The sequence below is a fragment of the Corvus hawaiiensis genome, chromosome 17, assembly GCF_020740725.1.
Source record: "Corvus hawaiiensis isolate bCorHaw1 chromosome 17, bCorHaw1.pri.cur, whole genome shotgun sequence".
Lineage (NCBI taxonomy): Eukaryota > Metazoa > Chordata > Aves > Passeriformes > Corvidae > Corvus > Corvus hawaiiensis.
The window spans coordinates 4,664,586-4,690,420 of record NC_063229.1 but is presented as its reverse complement, the minus strand read 5'-3'; the positions used below and the strand labels follow the sequence as shown (position 1 = coordinate 4,690,420).

The window sequence follows — 25,835 nt, the reverse complement described above, 5'->3', positions numbered from 1 at the left end:
ACACCCTGGGGGCCTCCTTCCACAGACCTGTCCCGCGAGACACTTACCGTCAGGGCTGCCCCAGGAACTGGAATGCCCCGGAGTAACCCTCCTCCGCAGGGTACCCCAGCGACCTGCTCTGCAGGGGACATAGGAGGGGATCCCTGTCCCCAAGAATGCTCCAGGGATCGGCTGGGAGGGCCTGCCCTGTCACGGCTCCCCAAAGGACACGCGTTGCTGAAGACACCCGGGGGGGACCCCTCGCCCCGGGGATGTCCCGTCCATCGGGGATGCCCCCATCCATCGAGGATGCCGGGGCTCCGGGCTGCGGTGGCAGGGTGGGATCGTGCGGCTCCGGGCGGGCGGAGGGGTCGCTGTTGCCGCCAGCGCGGCCGCCCCCCGCCTCCCCCCCCACTCCCTCCGCCGCCTTTTGTTCGCCGCCCGCGCTCGTCCCCGCCCGGCGGCGGCGGCGGGCGGAGCCGGGGCCGGGGCCGGGCCGGGGCCGCAGCCGCAGCCGCAGCCGGGGCCGAGCCCAGCGCAGCGCAGCGGGAGATGGAGGCCGCGCCGGCAGAGCCGGGTCCCCCCGCGCCGCCGCCGCCGCCGCCGCCGCTCCCGGAGAGGAAGAAGAAGCCGCAGCGGGCGCCGTCGCCCGCCCGCCCCAAGGAGGTGCCCGGCTGGTCGCTGGCCAAGAGCCGGCGCGGCGGCGGCGGGGGGCACCCGGGCGCGGCCCCGCGGCTGGCGGCGAGCGGCGCGCACCCGCACCCGCGGCGGCCGGGCGGGGGCAAGGACGGGCGGCCCGACAAGCGGGGCCCGGCGGGGGCCCGGGCCGGAGGCAAGGGGCCGGCGGGGCGCGGCGCGGTGCGGCCGAAGGGCCGGCGGCACGGAACCGACACGGCGGCCCCCGGGGCGAGAAGGACGGGGTCGGGACCCCGCTCGATGCCCGGGCCCGGGCCGGGGTCCGGGCTGACCGACAGCAGCTCGGAGGTGTCGGACTGCAGCGCCTCGGAGGAGGCGAAGCTGCTGTCGCTGGAGCTGGGGCTGAGCGGCAGCGATGGCGAGTCCCCGGGCAGCGCCCCGCCGCCGCCGCCCTCGGCCGGAGAGGCGTCGCCGCTGCCCGAGGAGCCCTCGGCCGCGTCCATGGCCAGCAGCCGCCTGCAGCTCAGCACCTCGCTCGCCTTCTCTGACCTCACCGAGGAGCTGCTGGACGCCGGCACCGACGGGCTGCTCCGCGAGCTGGAGGACCTGCGCTCCGAGAATGACTATCTCAAGGTGGGCACGGCGTGGCGTGACATCCCTGGCACGGCTCGGTGTGGCATGGTATCCCTGGGCAGTAGTGGCACAGCGTGGCATCCCAGGGCAAGGGTCAGTCAGGGTCAGCATCCCTGGCTGTAGCGGGGTTTAACGTCCCAGAGCTTTGCTGGGCGTCTGAGGGCATAGCTCAGCATGGAGCAGCTTCCCTGGCCTTAGCATGGCATGGTGAGGAACCCCAGGGCAGGGGTCAGCACGGCTTAGCATCCCTGGGCACAATACAGCATCTCTTGTCCTCACAGCATGGCATCCCTGTGCACAGTGCAACATGGCACAGCATCCCTGGCAATGGCATGGCACAGCACTGCACGGCATCCCAAAGCATGGCTCAGCATGACACAGCATCCCTGGGAATGGCATGACATGGCATGGCACTGCATCCCGAGGTGCAGCTCAGTGTGGCACAGCATCCTTGGGTACAGCCTGGTGCAGTTCATCATCCCAGGGCAAGGCTGGGCACAGGGCACAGCTCAGCTCAGGGTGGCCTGGCTCAGCCTGGCTTGACTCAGTTGGGCAGTACAGCACAGCATGGCTGGATGCAGGGCTTGGCATGGCTCAGCCCAGCATGGCATCCCTGAACATGGCACAGCCAGGGGTGGCTGGGCTTGACTTGGCACAGCGTGGCATGACTGGATGTAGGGCCTGGCTTGTCTGAGCCTGGCATGGCCACACTGGACTTAGGGCAGAGCTCAGTGTGGCACAGCACGGCCCAGCTGGGCACGGTCCAGCGTGGTGTGGCATGGCTGGGCACCACTCAGCTCTATGTTCCATGGCATGGCTTGGCACAGGGCAAGCTTTGGCACAGCATGGGCCAGGTTAGCCAGGCATGGCCTGCCCTGGCATGGCACATTGGGTGCAGCACGGCCAAGCCTAGCATGGACCCAGCTTGGCACGGCAAGGCTTGGCACAGCTGGCAAAGCTTAGCAAGGCACAGCTCAGCATGGCATGGGTGTGCTCAGCCCAGCTGGGCATCCTGGGACACAGTATGGCATAACCTGACCCCGTGCAGTTGGGCATGGCCTGGCAGCTGGGTATGGCTCCCTGCTGCTCTCCCTGCCTGCTGCTGCTGCTGCCAGACCCTGGGGACATTTTCCAGCTCTCTTCTTCCCGCTGGTTCCCAGGTTCCCTGGGGCCTTTTTCCAGGTCTGCCTGGTGCATGGGGGCATGGTTGGGCCAGGGCAGACGTGCCATGAGGGGACAGGGACACAGAGCTGTCCCTGTCATCAGCCTGATGCACCTCGGCGTGGTGGGCACCAGCACCCACCAGGTGCCACCTCCTGAGGGGGGCTGCAGGCATTTTGTTCCCCCTTCTCACCTTCAGGGTAGAGCTATGGCTGAGCTGCTTGGGCAGTCACCTGCTGGGAGCTCAGAGCTGGGTACCAAGGCTCCCCAGCTGCTCTTTGGGTGCTGCAGGTTGGAAGTCAGGCCAGCTGTCATCTGCTGCTGCCCAAGTTTGTGAAAGTGTCAGGATTCCAGCCCGAGGTGGGCATTGGGTGATGCGCTCGAAGATGCCCAATCAGGCCCTTTGTCCATTAGCAAAGCCCCAGTTCCCAGCTGGTGTCCCAACTCCTGCCAGAGTTGGCAGCAACAGCTTCAGGGCTTTGATTTACTGGGAGCTGGAAAAATACAGATGAGGCCCCTCTGGTTTCCAAGAACACGAGTGCCAGTGCTGCCATTCCTGCGGACAGAGCCGGCGCTTCCTCCATTTCCGCGTGATCTCCTTCCTGGCAAGCTGCAGGCGTGCGGGGTGCGAGGGATTTACCTGCCGTGAGGGGTGGCAGCTGAAATCCCCTCGCCAGGGGCAGTGGGAGAGGGGAGAGCTGCTGGAGGCACGCACCAAGAATGGCCATGGGGATGCTGGTGGCATCGTCCCTTCTTTGCCAGCACTTGTGTCTCCTCCCTGCCATGTGCATCCTGCTTATATCTGTGTTTCCGTGTTGTAGCTCACTTTTCCTGACACTGGAGCAGGAGGTGGCTGGGGTGGTACCCTGGCTCCAGCTGGGCAGAAGCCCAGATCACATGCCTCTCGTGCTCCAAAAAATGTTGGAAGATTTGCCTCATTTCTCCAGCAAGGAGCAGAAAACTGGGCTGGGCTGCAGCGGAGTGCTGGCTTGTGCCATCTGTGCTAAAAATTCAGGCATTTCAGGACTTAGGGCAAAAAATAAAGCCCTAACCTAAGGGATTGGCACTGCCCATCTTGCCATGCAGCTCTCCTCCGCTCAGGAGTGGATGAATCAGACTTAGCCCAGGTGACTTATTTCCTAGGACTCACCCAAATAGCTGCAAATGAATATTTTTTCGTGTATTCATCAGCACCAGCTGAAACCTAGTGCATATTTAGAGCGAGATGAGGATTTTTGGGGGTGGGAGGGTTTTGGTGACGTTCTGGCACGAGCCAGACGTGTGTGGTGCTACTACGCCCGTGTGATGCACGCTGGGTTTGGGAGCTTCCCAGCAGTGCTCCAGCAGCGCCAGCTCACGTCCCATCTTTCCTCAGCTGCCATAATAAAACCTACTTGTTTAAGCACACTTCACCCATTTCTCTTTGCAGCCCAGATTTGTGCAAGGCTCTGCTTCCCTCCTCCCGCTCTGGGTGTATTGGGCGGGCTGGGATCTCCTCTTACCCCTGCTCTCAGGCCTGTGCACCTGCTGTGACCCCCCTGAACGGGTTATTCCAAGCATTTTCCCCAAAAAGGGCTGTTTCTCACATGCAGGTTGGCAGCCTGGTGAGGGAGGAGGTGTCTCGGGTGTCCTTGCCCCGTTGCGCTGTTGCTGAGCCGTGCGATGGAGAGCAGCTCCCAGCCCTGCTCAGCAGGCTGGAAAATGTGAGATGTGATATGGCAGCAGCTGCAGAGGGACAGGCAGACAAAGAGTGGGCACGGGAGGGTTTGGAGCGAGGGGAGGCGATGCCTGCAAACCCTTTCCTCTCCTCTCCGCGGGAAGGGATTTAGGCAAGAGCTGTGTAACGCTGGGAGCTCAGTCCTGCCTGCCCTTTCCTGCTGCCTGTCCCCCTCCTGCTCCCTGCCCTGAGTCATCCCACATCCCTTGGGGCTTGCATGCATTTCCCAGCTCTGTGGAGAGACATTCAGAGTGCCTGGGTGCCTTGTTTCCCCCAAGGCAGCCATGCCAGCAGCAAGGACTCTCTGAGAGCATCCCACAGGGGCATTGGGGCTGCATCTGGGCAGCCTGGCTGGTGCTGAGTCCCTGCTCTGCTGCTGCCCAGATCCTGCCTGTCCACAGGGGCAGGGATCATGCCTGGGAGTCCCAGTAACCACCTGCAGAGCTGGGGAGCAGGGCTCTGCCAAGCAGCCACCCTGAAGGGGTTTTGCAGCCTCGCGCCTTTTCGGATGGTGCACAACATGGGTTGGGCTGCAGAGAGCTCCCAGCTGTTTGCCTGGTAATTTATGGGGGCAGGTGTACAGCTGAGAAATGTTGATTTTTCCCTCACTTCCATTGCCAAGGGGGAGCTGCCATGCCAGCCAGGGGCAGGGATCAGCGCACAGGCTGCTGCACTGAGCTCCTGTGTGACATGGGGGGAAGGATGGCCGGTGTTTGCTGTCAGAGCTGGGCTAGAGCTGCTCTTAATGCACCCAAAGAAACCCCTGTGGGTGACACGGGCGTGCCTTGCTCATCCTTCCACCCATTGCACCCTGGCATGGGCTTGTGGTGAGCTGCATTTTCTGGGTTCCCCTTGCTGGCAGGGGACATGCCTGAGCACCCTGGGCAGTTTCCTTTAAAAATCCCCTCTGATTTTTTTTTTTTTCCCCATGCAAATTCTAGCATAATTCCCTGTGCTGCCTGACGGGCGCTCAGAGTTAATGGAAAGCTGCTGCTTTTGTGCTGTAATCTCGGAGGAAGCCGTGCTTGTTGCTCTCCTGCACGGTAATCCCCGTCTTTGCATGGGGATCGAGGCGAGCCGCAGGCACACTCGCTGCCAGCGCGGCCCCAGCTCCGCACAAAGGCGGCTCTGCCAAGCAGCCAGGCGCCTCCCACCCTTCCTTCTCCTCTGCTGAGGTTCAGGGGTGCAGCTGGAGGGTGCAGGCAGGGCTGTGCCCCCCAAAAGGCTGCTGGAAGGACAGGCGGCTGCTGCTTGGCTGTGCCCCAGAGCCTGGGGCTGCCAAAGTGGGGGTGCGTGCTGCCAGCAGCACCACAGCCAGCCGTGGCTGCACTGTGTGAGCCTGTTTTGTGTCCCTTGCTGCTTTCTGCTTCTGCAGGTCCTGCTGGGGTTGCACAGTGTGCGTCCCCTGCTCTGCTCAGAGCTTGCTGCATTCTTGCAGGCGCCGAAATCAGCGTGTAACTCCCCTTGGGCTGGAGATCCCAGGGTTTAATTCTGTTTCTGCAACCTGTAATGGGTCCGGTGTGCATTCTGAGGTGTGCTCTGCCATCTCCACTGGTCCCTCTCCTGCCCTGTCACTGCTCAGGGTCATCACTCTAAAGCTCAGCCCTTCCTGAAAGAGCTGATGTCCTTCAAGTGGACGTGTGAACACAGCTGTTGCCTCCTCCTGCTCTAAAAATGCATGGTTTCTTTCTCCTGAACTGGAAACAGGCAGTTTGCATCCCACCTTTCCGCTTCTTAGTTTCCTTAATGATCTCCCCGGGGAGAGACAGTGTCTCCGAGGTTTCTGCAGAGGAGCTTTAAGGTAGGTTGTCTCTCGAGCTCCTCCACCGAGTGTAACCTGGCTCCTGCAGCCACGGAATGGGGTGTTTGCTTCTGCACACAGTCCCTGGGGCATTCAAATGAGTCTCCCTGGACTGCGGATTCCCAGTGTTTTTTTCAGGACAGGGGATTTCTAGTGTAAAAACTGCAGGAAATCTTTGCTGCTACAGAGATGGGATGGGATGCAGTGGTGGGTGATCCTGGAGGACAAAGCAGGGGAGGAGCCCATGGGTGCTGGGAGGCTGTGACCTCGCATGGGGATGGGCACTCTGTTGTTTACAGGGCAAGTGGCCCAGCATGGCAGTCCCCAGGGCCATTTGTGTTGGAGAGGTCATTTATCTCCTCCCCAGTGTTGCCCACCTGTCACCATCTCACGCTTCATTTAACGTCACTGACAGTGCTCCATGCCCACAATGCCACCCCTGAATTTGGGATGTTTCTGTGGGGTTTCTCCTCAGCTCCTGGCTCTGCTCCCACATTAATCCAAATGGATATTTTGCTGAGTTGGGCATCAGCTCCAGAAAATGTGCAGGTGCAAAGGGCGAGGCTCCGTGGCCTTCATGGACCCCTGAAGCTGTGAGGGGACCCCAGTGCACCCCATGTGCTGCCTTAGCAGATCAGCTCTGTCCTCCAAGCTCTCTTCCAGTTTGCTGGCATTTTTCCACTCTCCAATCCTAATCCCTTTACTGTAGTTTAGCAGCACGGCTTGCCTCCATGGACCAAACTGGGGCAGGCTGTGCGCCTGCCAGGCTGCACCCAATCCAAGGATTTATTGGCGTTACGGAATGTGGGTGAACTCCTGCAGCTGGAGCAAAGACAGGCACTGCTTTCCCAGCCCCCCAAGTGCTGCAGATGCCCCCAGCCCCACTCCATGGCTGTACTTCAAGTCTTTGCCCAGGCTGGACATGCTGGACACAGCCTCCCCCTAAAATAACGGTTGCTACAACCCAAAGCATAAACAAGCAGGAGCTCTTAGCAGGGCAAGCCCAGGATTTCTTCCAGCAAATGCAAGATTTGGTTGGGTTTTTTCCAAGGTCCCTGCTCCCTGCCCTGATCAGCTGCTGCCTGGGAAAGCCACATGGCAAATGAGAGCTGGAACGGTCAGCACTGAAGCAGGATTGCAGTTGTATTCCAGCCACGATTCGCCTGCCTTTGGCGGTGAAAGGCTCTTTTCCCCACCCGCTGCAGTGCGCCTGTTCACCTGCAAACCATAACGCCTTTTTTTCCCTATGAAGGCTCCCAAGGAGCAGATGCCACAAACCAGCTCCCCAGGCTGATTTGGTTTATAGGGGTTTTGCTGGTGCCCCCAGGGCTGTGGGCCCGCCAGGCAGGGAGCTGGAAGTGCTGGTGGGGGTTCCCAGGGCGCATCCCAGCCCTTGCAGGACTGCCTGCCAGCACATGTGGCTTGTCCCTGGGGGGTTTCACACCTGACTTTACTCAAACATGTCTGCAGTGATGTTCCTTCACAGGACAGTGTCTGGCTGTCCCTGGAACAGCCTGGCTGGGTGTCCCTGGGACCCCCACTGCTCATCTCAAAGCCTCAGGGCTGTTTCTGCTCTGAGACTGAACAAAAAGAGGTCTGTTCTCAAGACCCCCTGGCAAGAAGCAGAGCAGCGGAGGGTGACACGACACTGGTGGCCATGGTGCCACCGGGCTCCGGCAGCCCAGGCCAGGAGATAATCCAGAATTGTCTGTTTGTCGTTCCTTCTTTGTCACAGACTGTTTAAAGCCAACAGTGAGCGACTGTGACTTGTCCCCGCAGCTGCCAGCCCTTTCCCCGGGCTTGGCTTCTCCTTTCAGGGAGTTCTTGCAGCTGGGGCTTTGTCAGGCCGGGTGAGTGTGGCAGCCACTGTGCCAGCGCCTGGCAGAGCCAGCACAGAGCTGCCATCTCAGGCTCTCGGTCACTGTCACTGGAATATGGGGAGCATTCCCCTGTCCCCTCTGCCCAGGGTGAATCAGGGCTGAGCACCCCCAGTGCCTCTGCCAGATCCTTTTGTCCCTTCCCTGACTGTGCCATGGTGCAGGGTGGCAGCGTGAGCCCCTCACTTCTCAAGTGGCAGTGGCAGGAGGTCTTCGGTGGTAGGGGTTTGTGGCAGGAAAGCAGATGCTTGATCCCTTCCCAGGAGCGTGCTGGTCCCACCAGGTCCTGTCAAGAACAGCCAGTGTGATGGCTGGAGTGTTTGCTTGGAGGATTTGGGTGGACACCATGTTCAGGGTAACATGGAAAGAGCTTGGTTGGTCCCCAGGGACCATAGGGGACAATCCTTGAGCATCCCCAGTGACCACAGTCCTGTGCTGGATGGGGAAGTGGCACTGGACACCTCACAGTGGTTGTGTGCCACAGCCCTGGAGGAGGCTTTGGGTCAGTGCTGGTGCCAGCAGGATGTCACCCTCGGCCCTGCTGTGACAGTGATGCAATTGCTCCATGCCAGAGGCTCTGCTGTGCTGGAGGAGGTCACTGGGAGAGCTGATGAGACTGGGAACAGAGGACCCAGCCCAAGGACTGCTGCTTGGTGGCAAAACAAGGGGCAACCTCTGGTCCCCAAGACTGGTGGCATCTCGTTCGTGTCCCCATGTCGCCTCCCCTAACGGGACTTGTCCTGGCCTGCCATCTCCTCCTTCCCTTGCCTGCCTCCCTGACACATCTTTTCCAAAGATAACCTAATTTTTCTCCCCGTGGCCGCCACGTGAGCTGCTCCTGCAGCTCCTCTCCCTCCCCCAACTTCCTCTTTCTTTCACCACTAACTCTCTCAGGCGCTTGTGTTGGCTGTTCCCCCCTGGCTGACTGGCTCACCCCTGGGTGACAGCACCCAGCTGGCTCTGAGCCTTTTCCTGCAAGGATTGGGCTTGGCCCAAGGCACTGAAGACCTGTGAAAAAGGCTCATGGGATGGATGGATGGATGGATGGATGGATGGATGGATGGATGGATGGATGGAGAGCCATGGTGGGGAGGTGTCACAGGGGAAAAGAGGGCAGAGCAAGCTGCAGGGTCTAACACAGCGTCTCCCCGCAGGATGAGATCGAGGAGCTGCGCGCCGAGATGCTGGAGATGCGGGATGTGTACATGGAGGAGGACGTGTACCAGCTGCAGGAGCTCCGGCAGCAGCTGGACCAGGCCAGCAAGACCTGCCGCATCCTGCAGTACCGGCTGCGCAAGGCCGAGCGCCGCAGCCTGCGCGTGGCACAGACCGGCCAGGTGGACGGCGAGCTCATCCACAGCCTCGAGCAGGACGTCAAGGTCAGCCTGGGAGGCCACCTCCGCACCCAGGCAGCCCCCAGAGCCCCCAAAGGGGATTTTGATGAGTTGTGAGCATGGAGGTGGCAGGGGATGTTGGGGTGCAGGGAGCTCTGTGAGGATGTGTGGTTTGTGGGGATGCGCAGTTTTTTTGGAGACATCATGATTCCCTGCTAGCAGTGGTGATGTGGGAAGTGGGGAGCAGTGCTGTCAGCTCACAGGTGGTCTGAGGGGATCCTGGTGGTGGAGAGGGCCAGCACTGCCTGAGAATGTGCCATATGTGAGGCTCATCCTGGGCAGGCTGCAGCCCAGCTCTGTGCCCTGGGGCTGCGCTCCCCTACCCTGCTCCTATGGGGATGTGATGGGGCCACCACTGCGGGATGGGGCATCACGAATGTGCAGGGAGGGAGTGTGGGGAGCAGGACTCTGCAGGCTTGGGAGCTGCTTCTCTCGGCCATCGGGAGAACCTTGCAGAGCCCCAGGCATGGTGGCACGAGGGGCAGGACAAGGGGATTTCTGCAGGGTGACGTTGCTTCGCCCAGGAGGAGCCTGGTGAGTGTTTGCTGAGGGCTCTCACCAACGAAACTGCTGCCAAGAGGGGGGTGCAGTGGCAGGCGGAGACAGCTCAGGATGGATGTGCAACAGCTCGAGGACTAATTTTGTTTTTCGAGCAGAAAACAGCCAGTTCTGGAGCCAAGATGTGCCACAAGTGTGGGGCTGCGAACCTGCCTCACTGCCCATCCCTGCTGGGGCCCCTATCCCCTCCCCAAACCGCCCATCAGCTCCCCCCCAGCTTGGGTGGCTGCTGCCAAAAACGCCCCCTCCAGCTTCTCCCTTTCTGGGAAGGAAAGCACAGCCCATCCTCGGGGGAACAGGAGCCCGACCCTGTGCCCTGAGGTCCCCCAGCCCTGCAGCACGGCTTGCTGCTGCCTCCACAGTGATGATATCGCGCACTGTGCAGGAGACCAGTGGCACTGGGGACAACTTTTGCTGTCCTGCAAATGCAGGAGTGAATATTTCGTGTTATTAAGCTCCCTTTATGCTGGGGACTGCTCCTGTGCAGGGATCTGGAGGGGGGAGCTCTGGGGTGGATGTGGGCACCCTTCATCCTGGGGCAGCTGCTGGTTTTTCTGTAATGTGATGCAGCAGCTCTCCTTTCTCCTGACCAGCACAGCTGCTGCCTGCAGTGAGAGGCTGCCTGCTCTGTGGCTGCCCACCAACTCTTCCAGCCTTCTGGGGGCTTTTCCAGCACTGTGATATGGGGAAAAAAGGTGATGAACATCCCCCAGCGCCATGCTAAGGCTGGAGAAGGCAGGGTTTGGCCGGGGGATGGGGATGCAGGGCAGCCTTGCAGCTGGTGAAGGAACAAGATCAGTCACAGCACACGATGGAGGGGACAGACACAGGGCCCAGGGGTCACCCACCATAGTGTCTGCTCCAGAGGGTCTCAGCAACTGCCTGCTGATCTCTGCACAAGGACTGTGGGTGCCCAGGGGCTGTGGTCTCAGCCCCCTGCACATTGTGCCCAGTCTGATGAGAGCCCTGTTGTGTCCCCAGGTGGCCAAGGACGTCTCTGTGCGGCTCCACAATGAGCTGGAGGTGGTGGAGAAGAAAAGGATCAGGCTGGAGGAGGAGAACGAGGACCTGCGCCAGCGGCTCATTGAGACCGAGCTGGCCAAGCAGGTGGTGCAGAACGAGATGGACAAGCTCCGAGAGGTGAGTGGGACACGGGAGGGGGACGGGGAGGCGTCCCCAAGGCTCTGCTCGTAGCAGGTGTCCTGGCCCCGGATCATGGGATCCCCCAACCCTGCTTGAGTCACTGAAACCCAACCCGTGCTGCAGATGCTTGTGAAACCTGAGCAGCGCCTGCCCTCAGCAGGCTTTGTCCCACCCTGCGGGCATGGGCTGGCTCTGCCCCATCCAGGGGGGCTACAGGACTTCCCCACTGCACTAGGGACACTTTATATGTCCCTGGCCACTTGCTCAGCCCAGCCCCCTGGGCCGTGCCCAATTCCATCTGAGCAAAGCTCCGCACGATGTGTGGGGTCCCTGTCCCTGGCAGAGTGCCTGGTGCTGGCTGTATCCTGACCACATCCTGCTGGCTCAAACGGGGCTGAGATGTCCCAGCGGTGTCCCTATGGTGTCCCAGTGGTGCTGCAGAGCTGGATGGGTACACAATCCCCTCTGTGTCCTGGGCAGCCGCAAATGTACCCAGATGGACAGGTCCAGGGCACTCCATGTCCTGCGGTGTTTGGGACTAGCTTCTGGCCGGGATCAATGTCAACCTCGGTGACAGGAAAGGCATCCTGGTGACAGCATGGACTTGAGATCCTTTGCAGCCCTTGTAACCCACTTCCCTACTGCCCGGGATGCCTTTGGTCCCGGGGGAACCTCGGGATGCATCTCTGGCTGAGCCATCAGGGCAGCGTGGGGGAGGAGACAGAACCGAGGGAAGGCTCTCACTTCCCCCACCGTGCTTCCTGCGCACGGCTTTCGATCTCTGGGGCCATCCCCGCCTAAAGCCGAGCCCAGCTCCTGGGAAGCTGCGGGATCCAGCTGTGGTTGTCCCCGTGGCCTCTCAGCCATCCCCGCGCCGGTGGCGCGGAGCAGCGTTCCCCCCGCGGGGTGTCTCGTCCCCGGGCTGCGCTAAGAGCCCCGCTAAGAGCCGTGAAATGGGTTCCCCTGCAGCCGGGAGCGCGGGCTGAATAACAAATGGCAGCAGCAGGAGCCGCGCTGCAGCTCTCCCGAGCTCGGAAAACAGGCAGGGAAAATGGTTGTGTGGTCAGCGTGGGGAGCTCCGAGAGACAGCTGCTGCCTTGTCCTGGCTGAAGAGCGTGGGGTGGGATTGGGGTGGGATAGGGCTCCTCGCTGCCGGCTGCCACAGGCTCAGAGATGGTCCCCAAGCTCGGGATGTTTTGTCCCCAGGCTAGCAAGGGCGTTGGGGTTAGTCACTGATTGCAGAGTGCTAATTAGGCAAACATTAGACAAAGTGAGCTAAAAGCCCTCCTCCTCCCTGCTGCTGCAGGGCACAGAGCCTGGCAGAGCTTGTTAGCAGCCAAAGCCAGGGACTGTGCCGGGCTGCACTCACCCCTCGGGGCTGATTATTCCTCCCTTCCACGAGGTTTCTCCCATAATTGGATAATTGTCTGGGGATCATTCCCGAAGGCACAGGCATTTCCCCCTCTTCTGTCTCCTAAAGGGGTAGGAAAAAGTGGGATCAGTCTGGGTACCCCAGGCCAAGCCTGCCGCACCAAACTCGGCCATGACAGGACCCTCAGGCATGGCCACCCCAAGGCTGCTCCCAGGGTGGAGCAGTGACATCCACATCTGCCCCGGGGTGCTGTGCCTGGGGCTGTCTGGGGCTGGTGCTGCCCCTTGCCAGCTCCAGTCCCCAGCACGGTGGGGGTGAGGGATGTGATGTGGCACAGCCAGCCCCTGGGAGAGGCTCTGCAGCTCCAGCAGCTCCACTGATGGTCGTGGCCTTAATAGGAAAGCCTGGAGCCCGGCACCTTGGCACAGGCAGCAGCTTACATTTCACAGCTGCTTTCTTTGGCTGTTGGGCCTCAGCACCAGCTTGGAAATAGGTCCAGGGCAGCTGCACGGATCAGCCGGCGCTCATGGGAGGCTGTGTGGATGTGCTTGAGGGTCTTCCCCCAGCTCCCTTCCCCAGATAACTGGCTCTTCTCCGGGCACCTGCATTGTTCCCGTGCTTCTGGTCTCTCTTGCTGCTCTGTCTGCCTTCCCCACCTCCCAGCTGTCCTCACTAGCCTGGACATTGTCCCACGTGTCCCCTTGTGACCTTGACAGCAGAGTCAGCATCGTGCTGCTGAGGGACCACGACATGTCCCTTGCTTGGGGAAAAGGCGATGGGGAATGTCATCATCTGCTGCTCCCACACTGCAATGTCCTGAGAGCTGTCCCTTGGCCTGGGGGTTGGATTCCCCACTCCTTTCAGTCCTGACAGGGACTGTGACTCAGCCTCTCCACTCTCCATGGCTCATTTCCTGCTCACTCCAGCTTTTTCACTGCTCGTTTGCCTGCAGGGGGAATTTCTGGCTAAACCTCATGATGCGATGCTTGCCGGTCCAGCTCCCTCAAAGCAAAGGGTCTGCCTCAGCCCACCGAGGCTCGGGTTTTTCCTGGGGTCCACAAGCATGTGGGAACATCAGCGCTGATGTCCATGCACACTGCATCTGTCTGTCTGTCTGTCTGTCACTGCTGGGGTGCAGTGCCCTCGCTGTGGGTCATAACTCTCTCTTTTTCCTGCAGAATTCCCTGAAGAAGCGGGGGTCTCGCTCCATGGGCAAGACTGAGAAGAAGCCATCAGTGCAGGTATCAGCACCTGAGCACCCAGGGCACGCCACAGTGACCCACCAACACCCCGGGTCATGGTGCCAGCTGGACACTACACCCAGACCAGGAGTAAATCCGGGCATGGCAGCGCCATCCCCTCCTTACAGGGCTTTGCAGAGCTTTCCTGCTTCTCAGAGCCCCTGCATAAGGGAGAGATTGATGTGCTGGGCCATCCTCTTTGTCCTCAGCCGCTCCCTTGTCTCATTTATCAATGGAGCAGCAGTGGCCGGGTGGTGGCTTTAACCCTTTCCCTGTGTAAGGAGCTGAAGGAGTTTGGCTTTTACACTGCAAAGCTGCCTCTGCCCTCGTGGCTCTGGCAGCCCGTGTCCCTCCTGCCAGTGCCAGCAGCTGTGCTTCAGGGTGGCCTGGGAGCTTCACGGGGTCTGGGGGAGCGGAGGGTCCCTGTGGGGATGGCTGGAGGCCACGCCACTCCTGCCCCTCACAGGTTGCCAGGGCAGCACAGGGAACGGGGGATTTGCTGGTGGCAGCAGGATTTCAGCTGTCACTTGCTGTTGAGCTGAGCTGCTGTGACCGCTAATGCTGTTACCAGGGCTCGGAGAGGCAGAGCTGCTCTTGCGGGGATAGAAAGGCAAAAGGAAAAATCCTCTTTCAAAGGCAAAAGACCTGAAGGGTTTCTTTTGGGGAACAGATCTGCTCCCCCAAAGCTGGGACGTGGAGGCAGACCCTGTAAAGCCATTCCTGACATACTGCTGTCTCATGGCAGGAACCCTGAGCAGCCCAAGAGTTCTGGGTCATCTGTATCCTTGCTGGCACAGCCCACTCCATGCAGCCACAGCACAGGGACCCCCAGACCTTCAAAGGCTTTCCCCCTCAGTCTTTATCATCTCCCTTTAACTCCATTCTTGAGAGCTCTTTCTGGCCAGCTGATGGTCCCGGCATCCTTCCCCTCATTTCCCCAGGGAGCACTTACAGCCAGCTCTGCCCTGAGTTGAGGGGGCCCCTCCATCACCCCCTTCCCTCATCTGCCTCCTCCTGGGGCAGGAAACAACACCAGCCCCCTCTGCTTCCCACACCCCCATGGAGCCAAGACCCTTCAGCTTGGGTTTGCAGGGTAGCCCCAGTTCTGCAGTGGGATCAATGCTCCAGGAACTCTGGGCTTCCTGGGGTGCAGATGCCCCTGGATGTGGCCCCCATCCGCTCCCTGTCCCCACGCAGCCGTGGCTGGTGGCCCTGCGGGCACAGAGGCTGTGACTCATCTGTGGCTTCCTGGGCCCCTTTCCTGCCCGGCCGTGCTGGCTGAGCATCATGACTCCCCAAAAACAGAGCTGGGGGGGTGATGGAGTCAACACTGAAGTCTGCCCCGCTCCTAGAAGCACTCAGGGACATGTGTGTCCCTCCTGTGATGCCAAGGTGTAGAGGGACACACTGGGTTGCTGCTTTTTATTTTTTTTCCCTGGAAAAACAAGAACTGAGGTCATGTCTGCCTTGCCTGAGCCAGCCCTCCCCTAATCTCCTCACCTAATTAGGGGGGCACAGCTTTAATGCGCCTTAGTGAGGTCGTGTTCTGGTGCATGAGCATGGACGAGCAGCAGGGTGGTTCCTGTGGTCACGGCAGGATATTTAGGGAATAAAATGGCACCTCAAACTCATGGGAATCCTCTTTCCATCACCCCTGGCCTTGTTATGAGCAGTCCAGGAAGTCTGCAGAGTAAATACTGCTGAAGGGTTTGGGGTGAGCGTGGGTGTGGCTGGGGGGAGCTGCGGGTCCGGAGCACCCAGAGAAGGGGACAGCTTGCTTTTTCCAGCCAAGGAGAGGGGAACAGGAATGAGTTCAGCCAGGCAGAGGGCTGCCAGGGCCAGCAGCCACCCAGCCAAAGGGCTTGGCCACCTCCAGCACTGTCCAGCTCCGGCGGGTGCAGTGGGGTGAGAGTCACAGCCCAGCAGGTCCCCTCCTGGCAGTCACCACGCCGGAGCTCGGAGCACTCGAGTGACCCCAGGGCACAGGAAGCTGCGAGCTGGACGTCAGGAAATCCTGGTCCTCCATCCAAAAAGCTTCCCAGAGCAGAGAAACGGTCTGTCTGGGCAAACAGCCAAGATCCTAACTGCTAAATAAAAACGGAACACATGGAGAAACGGTCCTGAGAAGCAGAGGCGCTTGGGAAGGGACTAGTGAGCTGATGCTGAGGCTTTGCCTGGGTTTTCAGTGCCCTGGCAAGGTGATGGCAGCAAGGCTGAGGGTTGGGACTTCGAGAGTTTTTCAGCTGCTTCTCAGCCCTGTGATGGAGCGTGGGGAGCTGAGTGAGAGGAGCAGAGAGAGCCCTGACGAGGGTGTTGCAGTGACAAAGTGCCAGTTTTTGGGAGGAAACCTTGGTGACCCTATGGAGTCTTGAGAGCTTTCCCTTCCCCTCTGCCATGTGGTGGATCAGGCTGGACTTGGTCCACACATCCTTGGTGGTGGCTCAATGTCCTTCTTGGGGCAAGACCCACGGGTCTCCTCATCCAGGGCACCCCGTCCCATCTCCAGGCTCACTCTGAAAGCCTCCAGGATGGATCTCAAAGCTTTCCCCCCTCCAGGAGCAGAGCCAGCAGCTTCCCTAGGATGACTGGGGTGGGAGGGTGGCATGTCCCCAGGGCTCTCTGGGAATCACTGTGGCCCCTGGGAGCATCTTTCTAATGCCCACCCCCTGTCTGTCCCAGGAGGACAGCGCAGACCTGAAGTGCCAGCTGCACTTTGCAAAGGAGGAGTCGGCCCTGATGTGCAAGAAGCTGACCAAGCTGGCCAAGGAGAACGACGGCATGAAGGAGGAGCTGCTGAAGTACAGGTCCCTCTACGGGGACCTCGACAGCTCCCTCTCCGTGGAGGAGCTGGCTGACTCTCCCCATTCCCGGGAGGCCGAGCTGAAGGTCCACCTCAAGCTGGTGGAGGAGGAAGCCAACATCCTCAGCCGGAGGATAGTGGAGCTGGAGGTGGAAAACCGCGGGCTGCGGGCGGAGATGGACGACATGAAGGGCCAGGGGGACAGGGAGCTGCCAGGGCAGGACACGCGGTTCCTGGTGGGCGTCTCGAGCTGCGGAGACGCGGGGGACACGGTGGCGGAGCTGCGCCGGCACCTGCAGTTCGTGGAGGAGGAGGCTGAGCTGCTGAGGCGCTCGCTGCTGGAGCTGGAGGACCAGAACAAGCTCCTCCTGAACGAGCTGACCAAGTACAAGTCGGACCACGAGCTGGACGTGACGCTGTCGGAGGACAGCTGCTCGGTGGTCAGCGAGCCCTCGCAGGAGGAGCTGGCCACGGCCAAGGTGCAGATCAGCGAGCTCAGTGGCAAGGTGAAGAAGCTGCAGTACGAGAACAGGGTGCTGCTCTCCAACCTCCAGCGCTGCGACCTGGCCTCCTGCCAGACCACCCGGCCCATGCTGGAGACCGACGCCGAGGCTGGCGACTCGGCACAGTGCGTCCCCACCGCCGGCTGGAGGGACGGCGTGGGCAGCAGCGAGGCCGACGGGCAGGACAGGGGGCTGGGCAGTGGGAAGGTGCCCGATGGCCCCGCCAAGCTGCTCAAGCCCAAGGACCTGGAGACCTTGCTGGGCATCCGGGACCAGGCAACACTGGTCAGCAAAGCGATCGACGTGCTGATTTCGGATGCCAACGGCTTCACCTCGGGGCTGAAGGCTTGCTTGGACAACGAGTGCGCAGGGGTGCTGCTGGGCGAGGCGGTGGGCAGCGGTGGTGACAGCCCCAGCGATGCCAAGCTGATGAACGTGCTCCTGATGCGGCTGGGTGTGCTCCAGCAGGACCTGGGCTGCTTCGTGAGGAAGGTGGACCACCTCACCAGCGGCTTCAAGGAGCACACGGACTCATTCCCCTTCTCCAGCCCCAGCAGCCACGACATCACCAAAGAGGGGCTGCAGAAGGAGCACGCCTCCGACTTCCAGGTACGGCTTCTTCCCACATCCCTCACAGCAGCTGCTGCTTTATTTGCCACCACGTTTCCTCCTGCTTTAACGGAGCAAACCCTGATCCCCAGTGTAACCTCCCTCCTGCCTCTCCAGAGCAAAATCCAAACTAACACCTCACTGCATGCCAGTGGCACCGGGGACAAGGTAGGACTCTGCTCCAACAGAGTGTGCCCAGGGCAGGAGGCAGTGGACATCCTGGCACAGGCTGGTTGTGCCAAGGCTGCCCTGCCCATGGCCAGGGGCTCTCAGGTGCAATCCCGCCTTAGCAGGGGCTGATGTTTTGGCTGCTCTCTCTGGCTTAGCCCAAAATTTTGTGTCAGAGGCTCTTTGCTTGTTGGGGATGAGCTGGGTGGGAGGAGAGCAGCCTGCAGCCCCTGAAAGCAGCCCAAATTGTAGGGACCCCGCTTGCAGGAATCCTCAGCCCCCAGAGGTACCCAGGCAGGGTAATTTGGAGAGAAAGGCTTCAGGGCAAATCTGCATCCAAGGGAGAACACCTTTGGAGCAGTGGAGAGCAGCTCATGCCCTGCTGTCCCGCTGTTCTCAGGGGTCCCAGCTCATGCCAGGGGCCAGGGATGTTGGTGGTGGTTGGGGCTGCAGGCACAAGCCCCTTTCTGGAGCACACTCACTTGTTCAGAGTCCTATTGTTCTGCATGTGGTCCCCCCAGCCCGAGGTCCCAGTCTCCCCCAGTCACTGCATGGCACCGTAACTGGTGTTTGCACATTTTTTCCCTCTTTCTCTCTTTTTTCCCCTTTCCCCAAACAATCCAGGCCACGTGTCTCCTCATCCTGTGTTTCCTTTTGGTTTCTGCATTGTCTCCCGCCATGGTGATGAAGCTCCTTCTCCTCCTCATCCTTTTTGTTGTCTTGTAGTTCTTTACTGTTTCGGAGACCCATTGTTTTGTTTTCTGGCTTTTTTTTCTTCCCGCTCTTTTGGTTTGTTCTCATTAACTTGCCCACGCATGCAGCAGCCTGATTTTAGGGACGCCGACCCTTTCCGCATCCCCCACACCAAGGACACGGACCCCGCACATCCCCAGAGCTACAAACCCTGCCGGGCTGAGGAGAACGACTCCTATGCCACCGAGGTATGACACGGGCAGGGAGCCACATCCCTTCAGCCAGCGGGGTTGGGGACAGGGCTGTGGGATGGGGTTGAACCTTTTGAGAGCTGAGGACGAGAGAAGCTGCAGAGCCCCATCTGGGAGGGACACAGGGAAGTGCAGCCCACCTTCCCCATCCTCTCCCCGGGCTGTTACAGATGAAGGAGCTGCAGCTGGTGCTGTCAGAGGCCAACGAGAGCCTGCGGGGGCTGCAGGAGCAGCTCTCACAGGAGAGGCAGCTGAGGAAGGACGAGGTGGACAACTTCTCACAGAAGATCTGCCAGGTGAGTAGGTAACAGCCTCTGCCCCTGGGAGACAAGTGTCCTCACACCCATGGCAGTGCCACCTCCAGCCCCAGCCCTATGACCCACGTGGGAACCTGGGTGTCACCTGGGAGCACACACAGCATGTCCCGTTTTCAAGGCTGAGCACGCTCCTCCGTGCAGGGCTTCCCCCATGGGACTGCCTCAATGGCCCTGCTGTCCCCAGCATGCTTCCAGGGTGGCACAGCTCCCCCAGATGGGGATGTGGGGCTGGCACCGGGCTTAGCTCAGACCCTGGTGGGGAGGCATCACATCACTGCCACCAGCACCTGTCCTGGAGCCACTTGTCTCTCCACAGCTGAAGGAGGACCACCAGAAAGCTCTGCTGCGGCGGGAGTTTGAGCTGCAGAGCCTGAACCTGCAGAGGCGGCTGGAGCAGAAGTTCTGGAGCCAGGAGAAGAACCTGCTGGTGCAGGAGTCACAGCAGTTCAGGCAGAGCTTCCTCCTGCTCTTCATGAAGCTCAAGTGGTTCCTCAAGCGCTGGCGCCAGGGCAAGGTGGTGCACAGTGAGGGCGAGGACTTTTTGGAGGTACAGTGGGCTGCCTTGGAGGGGGGAACACACTGTTGGGCGCATCCCTCATGCTTCATGTCCCACCCAGGGCTGTTTGGGAGTCCCCCATCCCTGGCCACAGGCTGTGGGTCCCCATATCACCCCAGCCATGGTGTCACCCACAGGTGAACAGCATGAAGGAGCTGTACCTGCTGCTGGAAGAAGAGGAGCTCGCCCCGCAGCAACAGGCAGACAACAAGATGTGTGCTGGGGACACCTGGACCCCCAACACGGTGAGCAGGGTCCCCCATGAGCCCAAGGGGTGGATCAGAGCAGGATCAGCCCCTGCTGTGGCTGTGTGGCATGGGGTTGTGGCTCCTCTCAGGGTGCATGGATGGGTGGGGATGCTGCAGCTGTGGATGGTCCCCTGCCCTGGCGGCTTCCCATGTCCCTCACCTTGGGAGCAGCCTGCAGGGCTGGGATGTAGAGAGGGCAGCTCCCACAGAGTCCCACCCTGTTGGGTCCCCTCCTGCTGCCTGTGCTCACACCTGTTTTCCTGCAGCCCAACGAGTGCATCAAGACTCTGGCGGACATGAAGGTGACCCTGAAGGAGCTGTGCACGGAGCTGCGGGAGGAGCGGCGTGGTGCCAGCGAGCTGCAGCAGCAGTTCACCAAGGCCAAGGCTGCCTGGGAGATGGAGCGCGCCGAGCTCAAGTGCCACATCACCCAGGTGGGAGCCCTGGCTACCCCGTGGGCTGGTAGAGCTTCCCCATGCCTACTGGGGGGCTGGGGGGCTGCCTGTGCCCTGTGCCAAGTGCTGGGCTGGGAGCAGGGTGGCACTGTGGGAATCTTAATTAGCAGCCACTCATGCTGGAGAGTTTCCATGGCAACAGGGCTGGCATGGAAATCTGACTGGAGCAGCAGAGGATGCTCTTTATTCCTCTGCTGGGTTTGTCTGGGGAGGGTGGGATGGGACAGGGCTCAGCATCCCTCCTGAGGACAGGCAGCTGAGAGCAGCATCAGAGCCCACCTCTCCCCCACCCCGAGTCACAGCGCAGCATCCCTGCAGATGCTGCAAAAGGGATGCAAAGGGATGCAGGGAAGGCAGGAGGTGTAGGGAGGGCAGCCTGGGCACTGGGGGAAGCTCCTGCCTGTAGGATGAGTCCCATTGATCCCTCAGCCCTGCCCTCCCAGCACTGAGAGGTTTCCACTCACACTGTGCTGGCAGCAGCCCATAGCTGTACATCAGCTCCGCTCCCCAGCACAGGTGCCAGCACTTTCCAGGCAGGATTTCTCCAGGCAGAGCATGGGTCCCCAGTTCCCATATCTCCTCCTCAAAAGCAAGCAGAGCTGCCGTGGTGGCAGCACCCCAGTGGTGCTGCATCCTCAGGGGCCGCTCTGCCAGCACTGCAGGTGAGGCTGGTCCTCTCCAGGAGCCATGTCCTGCAGGCAGGAGCACAGCCGGGCAGGCAGGACATTCAGCCCGTGTCCTGCTGGGTGACCATCTGCTGGGCCAGCTGGCATGGCGTGGCTGCAAGCCAGGGCTGACCATGGCTTGGCTGTGCCATGGGCATACCATGTTGCGTGTGTTGTGTCCCTGGGGACACGCTGATTGCCCAGCCTGGCAGCACAGAACCGGCACTGGCAAGCGGGATGCCTGCAGCCCTGTCCCTTTGCTGGAGATGTCCAGCACCACGCTGGAGCCATGGGTCCCCCACAGCCACCACTCTGTCCCCACAGCTGGAGTCAAAGGCAGGCAAAGGGATCGCCGAGCGTGCGCTGCCGGACTGGAAGGTGGCATTGAAGAGGGAGCGTGAGGAGCACCAGCATCTCCTGGCCGAGTCCTACAGCGCTGTCATGGACCTCACCAAGCAGCTGCAGATCAGCGAGAAGAACTGGAACCAGGAGAAGGTGGAGCTGCTGGCTCGCTTCAAGGAGGAGCAGCAGCAGGCAGAGCAGCAAGCGAAGGACCTGCAGAACAAACTCAACCAGGTATGGTGTCCCCCATCCTGCACATGTCCTGCAGCCTCTGCTGCTTGCCCCAAGAATGTTTCATGCTTTTGCTTGCCCAGAGAGGCATGTGTGGCACCTGTTGAGTGACCAACACATTCTCCAGTTGCAGAAAGGATCCAATCCATGGGCATTGAAGCACTCTGAAAAGGAGAAGCACGGCAGCAACTGGAAAGAGGTGGGTAAGAGAGGGTGGAGTGCTCTCAGGATGCTCTTAGTGCTCAGGTCTATGCTAAGGGTTAGATGGGAGGATGTGTGCACCCCAATTAACACCCCCTTAAACAGCAAATGAGACTGCAAGGGGGAGCGCCAGGAGAATGAGAGGATGAAGGGCATGGCTGAACCCCAAGAGCTTCTGTGGGGTTATAAAAACCCGATTTAAAATAGATGTGGTTCCAGCAGGCCCCACGTAGTCCTGGGAATGCTGGGCCTCAGTGTGTGGGGAAGCTGGTGGTGCCAGAGGGGAGCAGGACACAGCGCCTGAGCCCTGGCCCATCTCTGTGCTCTGGTCCTGTGCTTGCTGACCCCGGAGCTTTCTCCTGTGCCCTCCTAGGCTCTCAGTGAGAAAATCACAGACAAGGAGACAATCTCTGAAGCAGAAGCCAAGGGAACCAACCTCAAAAGGTGAGTGTGCTGGTGTCTCCATGGTCCCTGCAACAGAGAGGGGGCCCCTGGGCTTGACATGCCTGAGAGTCATGGAGAGATGCAACCATGTTCCAGGGTAGTCCTGGAAGCAAAGGGCTCCCTGTGAGGAGCAGGACTAGGTGCCCAGGAAGGTCTCATTGGGGTGGGAGCAGGGTGCTTCAGCTGTCCCCCAACCCCCTGCCCTACCCCCTTTTGATCCCCATCCTCTCTCCTCCCACAGGACCAAGTCTGTTTCCTCCATGTCAGAGTTTGAAAGTTTGCTTGACTGTTCTCCCTACCTCCCTGGAAAGACCATGCCAGGGCTGGGTGACCATGCCCGGGGCAAAAAGGCATCCTCGACCACCCAACTGCTGCCCAACGGGATCCGGGACAGCACCAGCCTTCCTCCCTCAAACTGTACATATGTGAATATCGAGCAACCTGCCCCTGACAGCCTGGCCAAGGAGAAGCTGGGCATCTCCTCCTGGGACTACTCGCGGGCAAGCAGCCTCTCCGGGCACGACCCAGCTCAGAAACAAATCCAGAGGAGCTACACGGCACCCGACAAGACGGGGATCCGCATCTACTACAGCCCGCCAGTGGTGCGGCGGCTGGAGGCGCCTCTGGTGCACAACAAGGAGGGCAAGATCATGATCGAGCCCGGATTTTTGTTCACCATGGCCAAGCCGAAGGAGCCGGAGGAGTCGGCCAGCGCCGAGGGCACCTACAGCCAGTGGCTGTGCAACTTCTCCAAGCAGCAGCGGGAGCTGCTGGACGGCGGCGCGGGGGAGAGCGCGGTGCCGCCGGTGCCGCACTTCCCCCCGTCGCTGCACGAGCTGGAGATCTCCGGCAACATGAGCGACGACATGAAGGAGATCACCAACTGCGTGCGCCAGGCCATCCGCTCCAGCTCACTGGAGAGGAAGGTGAAAAGCACCTCCAGCCAGACGGTGGGGCTGGCCCATGTGGGCACACAGACCATCCAGACAGTGAGCGTGGGCCTCCAGACTGACCTGCCCCGCGGTGCCGGTGTGCATGGCAAGAGCTGGTCGCCACGCAGCTCCTCCCTCGTGTCCGTGCGCAGCAAGCAGATCTCCTCCTCCCTGGATAAGGTCCACTCCAGGATCGAGCGGCCGTGCTGCTCCCCAAAATATGGCTCTCCAAAGCTCCAGAGGAGGTCTTCCTCCAAGCTGGACACCTCCAAGGACAGGAGCCTGTGGAACTTGCACCAGAGCAAGCAGAACGGCTCTGCCTGGGCCCGCTCCACCACCACCCGCGACAGCCCCGTCCTCAGCAACATCAACGATGGCCTGTCCAGCCTGTTCAGCGTGGTGGAGCACGCGGGCAGCACTGAGTCCATCTGGAAGCCGGGCTGCCCTGAGAGCAGCCGGGCCAAGCCCGAAGCACCCAAGTACGGCCTCGTGCAGGAGTTCTTCAGGAACGTCTGTGGGCGGGCGCAGAGCCCCACTGCCCCCCAGGAGAAGAAGGAGGCCACTGGGGAGGAGAGCAAGAGAGCCGAGCACCCCAGCCCCACCACCCACCACCCAGCTGAAAACATCTCTCGCATCTTGAACAAGAAGGTCCTCAAGCAGGGCACCTGCGAGGACCCCAAGCCCTTGTCCCCCAGCCAGGGCAGTAAGGACGCAGCCCTGCGGGACCCCGACCTCATCTCGGCCATAGCCAGCGAGGTAACGAGGCACGGAGCCCCCCGGGGTGTCCCGCCGTGGCGGGGGACAGGATGCCTGACCCCTCTAACCCCGCTGTGCCCTGTCTATCTTTGCAGGACACGGCGTGTGACTGCAGCTCCCAGTCCCTCACCTCCTGCTTTGCCCGGCCATCCCGCTCCGCGGTCCGCCACTCCCCCTCCAAGTGCAAACTGCACCCCGCGGACCCCCCCAGGGCGGAGGAGAAGCCGGGGGCCTCGAGTGAGTGAGGACGGGGGGCCGGGGGACGCAGCGTGCCTGCCATCCACTGTCCTGCCGGAAGAGCACCCGCGCTGAGCCCGCGGGGGCCCCTCTCGGAGGCGGCGCGGGCGCATCTGTCTCCTAAACGTCCCCTCGGCCCCGGGGACGCTTACGAAGCAGATGTGGAGCCGGAGGCTGCCGGTAGCCCCGGGGTGCGCGGGGACACCCTGCCAGGGTGGCTGCATCACCTCCCGCCTGCGCGGAGACCCGCTGCCGGCACTGGGGGGGACCTGGCCGGTGCCACCGCGCCGGGAATGTCAGCTGAGACCCCGCTATGCCGAGGGCTCGAGGGCGCTGAGAGAGGGAGAGCAGCCGAGGGAGGCTGCTCGTGTCGACAGGGAGGGCTGGGGCGAGGCACAGCAGGGCCGCTGTAGGGAAGCACTGGATGAGGGATGATGCCGCGCCGGCCCCGCGGATGGAGGGTGCTGGCTCCAGCGGGATGGAGGGTGCTGGCTCCAGCGCTGCCCGCCCTGCCCGGGCTCCGGCGCATCCTGCCAGCATCCCGCCGGCCCCGATTGCGGTGCGGTTGCATCAGCCGCGGGGCCGCGTGTGCCTCCCCGGCAGGAAGGAGGAGGGAGGCTCCCTGTGGTCACCCACGCTGGGCTGGCTGCGGGCCCTCCCTGGCCACCCTTCTGCGCTGGGGATGCTGCTGAGGCCCTTTGTTGCTGGGAAGGGTCCGGGTGGTCCCTGGGCTCCTCCAGCTGCAGAGCTGGGATTGCTGGGTGCACAGCATGGGGAGAGGTGGCCTGTGCCTCTGTGTGTGTGTGCACATCCCCTGCTCCCAAGGGGCCATGGTGCCCCTTCCTTGCACCCACCTCCCTGCTTGGGGCCACTTGTAGTTATTTCTCCTCCAAGTGCTGAATATACGTATTTCTCTTTTTTTTTTTTTTTCCTTTCTTTTCTCTTTTCTTTTTTTTTTTTTTTTTCCCTCCACTTCTGGCTCTGCCCAACTCCGGACAGCCTGCAATGTAAAACCAAGTGCATTTTAAAAATACCGAAATGAGCTACATTGGAGAGGCACCAATTGGATTAAGAGATTGTGGGTTGGGAGGCTGCAGCATGGCCCTCGGTCTGTGTTGCGCATTCCCTCCATCACCACCAGAAAAAGCCTTACCCAGGGAGGGAGGGGGCAGCAGCCAACAGCCCCCATGGCACTGCAGAGCTCCTGGGGCTGGGGGACTGTGACCCAGCCCCACACAGAGCAGCTTTGGTGCCTCTGTGCAGCTCCAGGAGAGAACAGAGATTTCTGAGGCAGCTGCCTGACCTATTTTCGAGCTGCCTGCCAGGGGCCAGGCAGGGATTCACCCAGATGGAGCTGCTTGCAGGTGCCTGGGGCTCCACACATTGCTTTGGGGCTGTGTGCCTTGTTCTGGGGGCTCTACACATTGTTCCAAGGGCTCTGCATTGCTCCAGGGGCTCCATAAACTGCTCCAAGGGCTCTGCATTGCTCTGGGGCTCTGTACAGTGCACCAGGGACTCCATACACTGTTCCAAGGGCTCTGTGCATTGCTCCAGGAGCTCTGTACACCACTCCAAGGGCTCTGTGCATTGCTCTGGAGCTCTGTACACTGCTTCCAGGGCCTCTGCACATTGTCATCTTGCAGTTTCTCTTAAGAACTGCTGGTGCTGCTGAGGCTGCTGCCCTCTCCCGTCCAGCCGTTTGCTGCCCACAGCAGCTGCTGCATCTCTGCCACGTCGCAGCCTCCGTCAGCATCTCCGCGACGGCCACTCACTGCCTGTGTCTCCGGACACACCAGCATCAGCCAGGGCCCAGCAGGCCCAGCACCGATGGCCTTTTGCTCCTGCGGCGCCTGGCCGGCCCCTGGGGGACCCTTGTCACCCAGGTGGGGGACACTCAGGGCAGGTGCTGCCCACC

At 61.0% G+C, this 25,835-nt stretch overlaps 1 protein-coding gene across 2 annotated transcripts; it reads left to right on the top strand.

Moving 5' to 3' along the window:
* The first annotated feature begins 827 nt into the window (after positions 1-827).
* On the top strand, positions 828-25,008 carry SOGA1 (suppressor of glucose, autophagy associated 1). 2 transcript variants are annotated; one of them, XM_048321635.1, is made up of 16 exons: positions 828-1,248; positions 8,959-9,183; positions 10,738-10,896; positions 13,450-13,512; positions 16,192-17,424; positions 18,417-18,533; positions 18,707-18,832; positions 19,170-19,400; positions 19,547-19,654; positions 19,924-20,091; positions 21,102-21,353; positions 21,478-21,549; positions 21,925-21,995; positions 22,237-23,683; positions 23,779-23,920; positions 24,920-25,008. In XM_048321635.1, exons 1-16 carry the CDS (start codon positions 916-918, stop codon positions 24,946-24,948), a joined length of 4,776 nt encoding a protein of 1,591 aa, XP_048177592.1. In that variant the 5' UTR covers positions 828-915; the 3' UTR covers positions 24,949-25,008. The 2 variants fall into 2 exon arrangements, with proteins under 2 accessions (XP_048177592.1, XP_048177591.1); XM_048321634.1 differs by having other exon boundaries at positions 18,414-18,533.
* Positions 25,009-25,835: the final 827 nt, after the last annotated feature.